Raw genomic sequence first — 10358 nt, forward strand, 5'->3', positions numbered from 1 at the left:
TTTTTTCCCCTTTATTACAGAAAGGTCATTTATTAAAATTAGTTCCTTATTCATACAGAGACCAGATTTTACTACAATTTTATGGGAAAAGCTATCGATTACATTTTAACATATGTGTAGGTGATTCCTCAGGCAAGCACTGCAAGCTTTTATTCCTTTGATCAGAAATTATTCCAAAGAAACACTGAAATATGCAATTGCAAAAGCATCAATTTCTATGCTTAGAATTTTAGTATTTTCAGTAAAAGTAGCCATGATTTTTGAAACAAAACAAAAAAACGCCCCGCAGTTCTTTGGAAAAAAACCCCACAGTTCTTCACAGAAAGAGACCACAACTTGAAACACTAAACTGGATTCTAGATGAAGGAACACAAATCAAGAAATACCACAGGAATTTAATCCCGATTTGGATACTGAGGCATGTAGTTTCGTGTTATACTTTAATAAGAACTGTTTAAATTCCCAGAATCTATTTATGAAATTACATTACAAAATGAAGTATTTAAACAATATTTAGTTATGTACATTCTGCTCCAAAAAAGGACTGTGGAAATTCTTTACATTTCTCTTAGAAATACATACAAACCACAGCACAGATCAAAAATCCACTGGCAATTAATAGACACAAGTCACTTAAAGGAAAAATACCTGTGGAAAGTTTTAATCCATTACTGCTTCAGTAACAGCATTTCAGTGACTCTTCAGACTACTTTAATTAGTTTGTTCTCCTGGCCCCAAAACACTGTCCCAGTTTACCCTGCGTGTTGGATGATTACTCACTAGAGTATGTCTTTCACAGAAAAAGATGACAAATATTAAGAATAGGAAATTAGGAGTTCAGAAGATTAGAATACAGGAGAGTCCAGGCAGGTGTACCCTGTGTAAATCATCTAAAACAAAAGAAAAAATAAAATTGACTGTGCCCCTCTGATACTTTACCATACATATTTTATGGAAAATTTTACATAGCTTACCCATATCTTACTTCAAAACACACCACTTACTTTTTATCTGTGTTATTTTTTAAGTAGTAATGTAACTACTTCGTTAGACTGTAGCAACAAATAGTTTAAAGCTTTTTTACCAGTCTAGACAACATACACCAAGTGCTGCAAGAAAACAATTACCTTCAGAGAAATGGGTATCAACCTCCATTCCACGTTTATCATCAGTATATGCTAATAATCATCGATTTGGGTGAGGACAGCGTAACAAAAATTCTTACATAGCCCTGAAGTGCAACTGAATAATTTCTTATGGAAAAAAATTAAATGCAGTAGTTTTTCCTACAGGTAACTGAATTTCACATGAAGTGGAAATTGCTTAGTTTTGGTTGTGTTTTATTCTGTCACACAAAATGAAGAAACTACAACTTCTAATCCCACAGAAATCTGCTTAGACCACACAGTCTTCCTGTTGAACCATTATGGAAGCAACAGTTCCCTGGTTTAACTCAAATGTGTGTGGAAGCACAAATTCATTAATCTTTGCATTGTGCACAAATCAATTTTGACAATCTTTAGTGTTCTGCTTCATCACCCCACCACCAACCAATTCAGCTGGGAAATTATTCAGAAGTTACTTTAAAGCTGTTCTTAAGTTACTTCGTGACAAAAAAATAAGGCTACTGCAATAAAGTGAGCTTTCAGGCAAATACACTGGAAGTTTCTTCAGTTCGTTAGAGACAGCCCAAACTAAGGCTGCACAAAAAGTCAGTATTTATGAACCAGGGCATTGAAGAGGGCTGCCCAAATCAAAGCAGTTTCAGTGAAATAGGCAGCCACTGAAGTCCGGGAATGAGAACTGACCTATAACTAGTATTCTGTATTTTGTCTGAAAAACATGCATGCCAGTCACCAAATGTCTCTCAGAATTCTACACCAGAACAACAGATGAAAAAAATGGAAAGGTATTTAAAACTGCGATGCCCAAGTTCTCCTATATACATATATATATTTTTTTTAAAAAAATTAACTTACATTATAATAATATCAAACGGCATAGCATTACAAAAGAAGGCAACTTGAATAGCCGAAATGAAAAAATTTGAATGTTACTAACCCTATTATTACCATTCTGGAATTTATAATATCATAGAGTAGACTGTTGCTAGTAACAGCTATAGCCCAATTTAAGCAGAGTATGACTTAGTTCCAGAGAATGCAGAAATGATTAATTTGGACAAGTTGTTGCATGCTCTGCTTTCACGTCCTCCTAGCAGGTTTTGCTGTTAACTGCTTCTCTCTTTCAAGTTCCTTCTCACGTTGCTGTTCTCGTTCTAGTTCCTCCTTCTGCCTCTTTTGTTGCAGCTTGAGTGCTCTTTTCTAAACAGAAAAGACAAGAAGACAATTTTAAGTTTTATAGACGTATTTAAGTTGGAGCTACAAACAAAATCCCTCCCATTCTCTTAACATGATCTTCCTGCTTATAATTGAGTGTTGCATAAACTGTTCATTTTTCTTCCTCCCTCCCACTTCCATCTCACCGTTCAGAAACGGTAGGTCTGTGAACACAGGGAAAATACAAACTGGACTCCCTTCAATCTCACTAAAAGTCATCCTTCGTGCATACCAGACAAGGGGCATACTGCGCAATTTATTTCCTCCAAGACAAAATCCTTTTGTTGAACATACTGAAGGACTAATCTTGCCAGAACGTAACTGGAGACTGCCTATATAGCATGCAGGTCAGTGAACTTCTGCCACGGTTAATATTACATTAAATAGAAGGAGAAATTCTTACATTTATGACAATCTAGTTTTCATTAAAAAGGCACAGAAACTGAAACAACAAAGAGAACTAGTTGGAATGGAGTAGATTAAGCGACAGAACAAAGCATGGTTCTTCTAGCACCTAAACATGACGACGACACTGAGATTTACTAGTAATTCAGATGCATAAGTTGCTTGAGCACAGGTAGTGAAAGTTCAAAAACACATACGGTTTGGTGCTACTGAAAACATCCATTTAAGAAAAGCACTGAAGATTCTATTTTAATTAGAACTTTCACCATGCATTTAAAAGTTAGATATATTTAATTATGTATTATTGACTTCTATGTTGGAAATTAAAAATATTTCTCCCACTCACTTTTAACTTTGATGTCTTCTCATGGAGCATCATCATTTCATTTCTAATACTCACTAACTTGTTGTGATAGTGTTTAGCTTCTGAAAACTTAAAAAACATAACAGTTAAAGCAACGACTGTCAAGTTGGACTAGTTGTTTTATAAAGCTACACAGAAAAACAGCAATCAAAAACATAGTGGTTACCAGAACAGTTTGGTAATGGATTAATGCTCGTGCTCAATTTTATATATAAAGTTTACATATTACATGTATTAATATAGAAAACTACCGTATCTCAACAGGTACACCCAGTAATCTACTGAATTGAGATTCATTAAACAGAATAAAAATATTACCATTTTATGAACCATATATCAGTGTCTCACGCACCCTTCCTGTTAGTCTGGGGAGGTGCACAGAGCTCATATTGGAGCCTCAGTCCTACTGAAAAATGGCATACATTTACTTCCGCTACTGGTTTTGAACAACTAGGCTTACTACTGCTGGCTGACTGAGCCTGCTCTTTCTTCCCAGTGCCCTTCCTATTTAAGGGAAATAAGCTTATAGTGTGGTATAAGCTTATACACACCCTCTCCAGCAACAATTTGTCCCGAATATCTGAACTGGTTGGTCCCCTTCCTGTAGGTCATTCAGAACAAGGAAAATAACGCAAGTTGCTACTAATGCTTCAGCAAGAAAATCTACACTAGCAGAGATTTAAGAAAGCATTAATACTACTTACCAAAGCATTGATATCAAGAATGGAGTTACACTCTCTGAATTTTGAAATTTCTTGTTCTAATGTTTCTAGTAATACCACTTGGTTCTGTCTGAAACAAAAAAAGATGCATAAAACCAAAGTAAAGCAGCGTGTATGCTTTTTAACCAGCCCTTTACATAAATACTACTTTTGATCATAACAGTATAAATACATGCTTCCCAATATCAGATTCTTCTTATGCATTGGTAGGTGACTCCAATAAAGACATAAGTAAATGGTTTTAGAAAAATTCCAGCTGAGTACACACAAATTCAGCTGGCATCATACAGCATGATAAGATATCCAGGATGAATATCCGAAAACCCTGAACAGGTACTCTGCAGGTTGCAGTGAGTAAACACCCCAGGCTGAATGAAGGGAAAAACAATTAGCTCTTGACTTTCTACTCAGTTGCCTCTGCATCATGCTGCAGGACTAAGTTATTTCTGTATAGAACTTGCGTGGATCCCTGGTGCTTATTAAGGATCTTCCATCCCACACAAATCACCTAAAGTCTTTCCAGACACAGGCTGTCCTTGGCAGCAGCATAACCAGATCACGCATCGTGAAACCCAAACCAATGTACCCTGCAAAACCCAAGACGGCTCTGTGTAAAGCTCTTTCCAGTGTCTTTGCATCCATGGAAAATAAACTGTTCCTGGTTACCAATGAGATGCCAGTGCACAAAGAATTCTTATCTGTTTAGCTCCTTAATTATATTTTCCAAGTGTATCTTTTGCAACACAGTTTAGAGACTGGACAACAAACATTATACCACACTACAAGCTGCCCTGAGGATGAACTGCATCTCTGCAAACAAAATAAATCTAGCTTTCAGCAGACTTTCCACTACAAAAGTGAACAAGTATTTAAGAAATCTGCATGTCTTCTGCTATACCTGGCTTAGGGTATTTTAGTGTTCTAGCGTTACACATTCTTCAAAGTTCTGATAGGCTACACTGCAGCTTATGCACCCCCCAGTACTCCTGCAAATCACTTAACTATTCAGGATGCTATAGTCAGAACACAGAAACACTACAATAAACTATATTCCAGTTAAGGGCAGCTAGAACATTATATTGAAAAAAGTGGCGAACAAAGTATGCATGGATAAGAAGTTGGTTTTAAAACTTTGCTTACGTAAGTTCCTGTAGTGCTGATTTTGATCGCTGAAGATCAGGGAGATAATGAGAAATCAATCCTTCAGTTAGCTGCTCCACAGCTTTCTCATCTATTAAAGGCAGATCTTCTACTACTCCTTCATCTGGAGATGCATCCCTAGGACCTAGACCAAAGAATAGCAAGGTTCAATGTGACTGGTCAGCAGGCACTTCAAGTTTCACCTAGAGCAACTATATTTTCCTGTTTAAAAATTAAAAGCATTTCAACACTTAAGTTATAATTCTTTGCACTTTATCAACTAAACTGTGCTTCCTTTTTCCTCCCCCTTTTTATCCCTCCTTTATTCCCCGTCCTATATTATGAGCTTCCTGGTGAAAAGTTTTATCTGAACAGCAGCAGAATAGAAAGAGAGAAATAGAGTATTCCAAAGACATTTTATAAAAAAAATTCCAGCTACTCTAGTCGACTGAGGAAAAAAGGGGGAAATATCAGTTGTCGTGGCTATGAACCAAGAATACACCCACACACATTAACACACACACATCCCCTTTGCTTTCAAAGTAGAGAATAAACCTAGGTCTACCAAATAAAGGTCTCGGCCTTTCACTCAAAACATATTCAGACCTCATTAAAACACCACACACTGAACTCTGAAAGTTTGCAAGAGCTGGTTAACAGTTACTGTGAATTTCGTCTGGGGAGGCTATAATGAATTATTGTGTGCGGAGCTTTTGGAAGATAAAAAACTTGAATCTGTAGGCCACACCGCATGGGAGGAAACGACGACAGCGGCGTGCATTTCGCTTCCGAGCGAACCCCGCCGTAAGACCTTTGCCCGCCCTCCCCGGGGCCAGGCGGTGGAGCCACAGCCCAGTCTCACGGCGCCGTGCCCCACCGCCGGGACACCGAGAGCTCCCCGCGCGCCCCCAGCTCTGATCGGGGCCGGGGGCGGCCGCCTGCGGCCCCGCCGCCTTCGAGCGCACCTCCGAGCCAGGCTGCCCCAGCCCCCTCCTCGGACCTCCCTTCCGCCCAGCCCGGCCGCCCTTCACGTACCCAACGAGCGCCCAGGGCTGGCCGCGGCCGCCGCCTCCTCTTCGGGCCGCTCTGCGACGCTCATGGCTGTCGCTGCCCGCGACGCCCCTCTCGCAGGCAGGAGGCCGCCCGGGCTGAGGCCGAGAGTGCGGCGGGAGCAGGCGGGGGCGCAGCTGCCCTCACCGAGCGGGGCGGCACGGCGCCACCTGCCCCGCGCCCCGGCGCCTCACCATAGAGTCTCCTCAGCGCGCACCTGACTAGAAGGGCCGCCGCTCCGGCTGCGGAAATGACGTAGCGACTGACGTTAAGAGCTCCAGCCGCTCCTCTCCCCTCGGCGGGCTCAGGGCGACTCTGAACTGCCCCGGGACGGTGCGAAAGGCGGCGTGGGCCCGGGAGGAGCCGCTGGTGCCAGGGGCGCGGCCCAAAAACCACAGGCAGATACACATCGAGATGTATTGGGAGTGAAACGTGTAGGGGGAGCGGGGTCCGGCGCGGATTCGCCCGCGGAGGCGATGTGACGTGTGGTATCGCGTCGCCGCAGGCGTGCTCCTGTGAGCCTCTGTCCCTGCTGTGCACCTCGGGGAGTAGCTCCTTCGTGTCAGGAATGCAGACTGGCGGCCTGCGGCTTGCAAGGTGGGGGTCTCCGCGGGCCTGGGGGCTGCAGCGCTGCGCGGGGCCCTGCCTCGCCCCGGGGGAAGGCGCGGAGTGGGCGGGTTCTCGGCTCCCTGCAAGGGCTGGCTCCCGAGCTGCCGCGGTGCAGTGGGCCTGGCGGAGGTAAAAGTGGGAAGGAGTATCTCGGTCAGCAGTGGCCAGGTATTGGCGTTACTGGGGAGTAACTGCTCTCGGGCAGGAGCACGCACAGCGCAATTCAGTGAGTTCCGCTTCCGAGGGAAAAAAACCAACGAAAGTCACTGCACGGTGGTCTTTCTTAGGGATATACTTTCTCCTGTATTTAATAATTTTATTCTCCAGACATCGTGCAGATTATTCACTACTTTTAGCTTTTGTTCCTTAGGCAATAAAATTCTGAGAACTAGTTTTGGTGTCTGTATCTGTCTCTGTAACTCCCCCAACAGTCTGTAAGAGTAATAACAACTTGCAAGTATATATATTTTTTAGTTTTCTTTGATGAAAAAGCACTGTTATATGGTGTGGTGGGATTTTTTTTTTCCTCTTATCTGTAAAGGTCTTTTCAGGAAAGGCAGACACAACTACGGAAAGAAACCAACGAACAAACCCGTCAGCGTTTGAATGCAGTATTTCCACAAACCACCAACACTTCAAGATTAAATTCAGGTTTAATGCTTTTCAGAAACACACTGAGGCAAAAAATGGACTTTTGAGATGATCTGTCATCCTTAAAATTGACATTTTTAATGACAAGATTGTTGCAAATTCATTCATATTTTTCTTTGTATGTATATTGTAATTAACTGTTGATCACAATTGTGTCACTATTCTGTCACCAGATTAAAAACTTACCTGTTTTTCTTTCTTTTTCTGCTTTTGCTTTAAAAAAGAAGCATCAAAGGCCTGGTCTGAAGCCAGATTGCAACAACAGGAACTTGTTAATTAACTTAGACTCGAATCAAATTCTCAATTACAACTGGTTAGCAATTTTACTTGAAGTTTCTTTCAGTGGGAAAACTTTGTTTTTCAAAGTTTCACTGGGAAAGGCTTCTCAGCTTCCAGATGGAATTTCTGGTAAGAACAAGTGAGATAATCACTCTGAAATAATCTCACTTTGAGATGTGGGCGTTTCAGATTTGTGCTCTGCTTTGCCTGTTCCAGGCCCTCCCACATCTTGCAGAAATAGACTAAGGATTGGAATATAAAATTCGTACCTGTTTTTCTAGACAAGTTAAAATTTAACTATTTATCAACCCAAACGCTCCAAAAAAGGGATTGATAGCCTCTCTTGTTCCTTTTCCTGTACAAAACGTCTCTGTTTCACAGTAACTGTTTCCCAAGTGTGTTACCAAGCTCATTATCCTGTGAAGGATCAGATAAAGCTTTATTCTAAGAGAAAAAGATGTTTGAAAAGGAAGGAAGGTAAGTGAGCCCTATAATAAGGAACATAAACATTTGTTTAACCTAACAAAAAGCACAGTACCTGCTGGTCTAAATATTTAATTTCAAGGAGTTGTGCAAAATCAGTACTAACATTACCATTGTTATCTAAAAGTAAGGTACTACGCAACAACAAACTCCATAACCCATGGAGCCATACAATGAAACAGCTGTAATTAATCAGAAAGAAAATCATGCTGAGGACACCTCTATATAATTAGCTGACTTGTATTTATAGTCCCTGCACAGGAAAGGAGCTACCCAAAGGAGACTATGAAGAACCTAGACTCTAGCTGATGGCTCTTCTATCCATCCATGGGCAGCAATGTTCATGAATCTGTGTTTAATATCCTTGTACGCCTCCTTTCTTTCTCTCCTGTTCTCTTACAGTCCTCTGTTGTATTCCTGCACTGACTTGCTACTCCTAATCCTACAGCAATTCAACACTTACTCTCTACTTCCAGACGCTTGTCCAAAGTTTGTACACAACTTTCTAGCTTTCTTGCTGAGGTCTTACCCTCCCAGCAAGATTGCAGGCTCATATGCTGGAAAGCTGTTAAATTTCAAACTACTGGCAAGACAAATTGCCAGTAAGTAAACAAGACTACAGAGGGAGTACAGCCTTGGCTGTCATAATAAAGAAGTGGAGTGTAACAGGCTGTTACAAAAGGCTGTGTTCAACAGAGGTTCATCTTGACAATGTATGACTTGACAAAACTTCAGAAAATCTGAAGTTATTCAGTCTTAGTTATTCAGTAAAAACCAAACCAGCAAGCCTTGGTGCACTGGTTTCGGGTGTTAAGTCCCCCCAACTTACTACCCCTCCTCAGTGCTAGAAGTTTCTGTCCCTGTAGGAGGGGCAGCAGAATGGAGCATGAGCCTATTCTTCAATCCCACAACGCAAAGCCCAACATTTTAAGACAGCGTTTTAGAAGCAGTTGTTTTGGTGGCTCCTACTTGGCTAGTCGTTCATGCCTGTGTGCCCTGGCTCACTTGTGTGGGTGCAAGTGGAGAAACTGGTGAAACACAAAGTGAATTAAATCACCCAGAGGAGAACAAAAACATTAAGAATGGCTGAACTGGAACACAGCTGGGAGCATTTTCCTTGGCAGCAAGGCTGGCTTAACAGGTTCCCAGCCTTGACTGCTCATTCTGACTCCCACACTGTTCACTGCCCCCTCAGTTGTCATATGGATAGACATCCATATGATATGCAAGTTGTGATCACAGAAGCAGTCTCAGTGACACACACAAATACATCCCAACCCCCTCCAATATGTATTTTTTGATTGTGGCCCATTTCAGGGACCCAGTTTATTGTCTGGCCCCAAAACAATTGTGCTGATAACCCTCCTGGGGGAATTACAAGGTGGGTGAAAGGACCAGGACCGGGGATGGCACCTCTTTCGCCACCTGAGGAAGAATAACTTGAGATTACATGCTCAGGAAAACGTCCACATTGTAAAATGGCAAGGGAGCTCAGACAAAGCGTGATACTGTTTATTTTTGGACATCATTATGGAGAACAACAATAAGCACTCTCCACCCACGGCCAGTTTACCACGCACAACTGCCCTCCCGCAGGGCCTGTTCCAAGAAGGGGCTCGCTCCACGTCCTGCAGCGCCGCCCCGATGCGTGCCAGAACCTGCTATCAGCCCTTGACCAGAAAGGGAGTGCCCTTCTCCAAAATCTAGCAGTTCTATACAACTCTCTGGTCTTTACTTGGTAACTTCCTTCAACCAAGTCAAAAAACAGGATATGTACTTTCCCTCAGGCAGGCGTGTTTTTCCAGAAATGTTTATGACTTAGGGAACTGACTGACGCAGTAACAAAATTTGGCCGTGGGTACTAACTGGCCCTGAATACATGTAGGCTGGAAATTACTAGAAAATTTCTAGTAATCAGACCAGCGAGGAGGGGGAATAACCTCTCGACAGAATTAATAAAGGCCAAAATCTAATTACTTTTATGTTAGAGCACAGTTATGAAAGAAATTATACAACAGCAGGGCCTCTGAGGTTTGTTTCTCCCTACATCCCTTAAGGAATGTTCAGAAAGGCGCATGTGACTCCCTACAACACGACGCTGCCCTAACAGGAGTTACTGGAAACAGTGTAAAGAACCCTGCCTTCGATGGGGAAAGAAAGAAAGAAAAGCTGCACAATGCAAACTTGTGACTTTTTAAAGTTTGAAGCCAGAGCACAGAACTATGCAGTTCAGGCTTCCAGTGTACGTGAAAACAGCTGCTCATCTATCAACAGCTCATACTTGGATTTTACGGCTTTTACGGTTAAAAGTCTCTA

The 10358-nt window shown here is 42.0% G+C and overlaps 1 protein-coding gene across 2 annotated transcripts; it reads right to left on the reverse strand.

Annotated features, from left to right (window-relative positions):
- BLOC1S6 (biogenesis of lysosomal organelles complex 1 subunit 6) lies at positions 1–6638 on the reverse strand. Of its 2 annotated transcripts, XM_072870850.1 has the most exons (5): positions 6006–6636; positions 4971–5115; positions 3813–3900; positions 3091–3177; positions 1–2324 (listed from the first exon to the last, which is right to left on the reverse strand). In XM_072870850.1, the coding sequence occupies exons 1-5, from the start codon at positions 6067–6069 to the stop codon at positions 2205–2207; spliced, it is 504 nt and encodes a 167-aa protein (XP_072726951.1). In that variant the 5' UTR covers positions 6070–6636; the 3' UTR covers positions 1–2204. The 2 variants fall into 2 exon arrangements, with proteins under 2 accessions (XP_072726951.1, XP_072726952.1); XM_072870851.1 differs by lacking the exon at positions 3091–3177 and having other exon boundaries at positions 6006–6638.
- Between the last annotated feature and the right edge of the window lie 3720 nt (positions 6639–10358).

This window comes from Ciconia boyciana, chromosome 8 (assembly GCF_034638445.1).
Source record: "Ciconia boyciana chromosome 8, ASM3463844v1, whole genome shotgun sequence".
NCBI classification, from domain to species: Eukaryota; Metazoa; Chordata; class Aves; order Ciconiiformes; family Ciconiidae; genus Ciconia; species Ciconia boyciana.

Excerpts from the sequence above, each read along its gene's own strand:
- BLOC1S6 (XM_072870850.1), bottom strand. The coding sequence starts at position 6,069 with ATGAGCGTCGCAGAGCGGCCCGAAGAGGAGGCGGCGGCCGCGGCCAGC. Across the intron at positions 3,901-4,970 it reads TCAGCACTACAGGAACTTAC|ACAGAACCAAGTGGTATTAC; the intron begins GTAAGCAAAGTT and ends TTTTTGTTTCAG. Across the intron at positions 2,325-3,090 it reads AGAAGACATCAAAGTTAAAA|AAAAGAGCACTCAAGCTGCA; the intron begins GTGAGTGGGAGA and ends TTTTCTGTTTAG.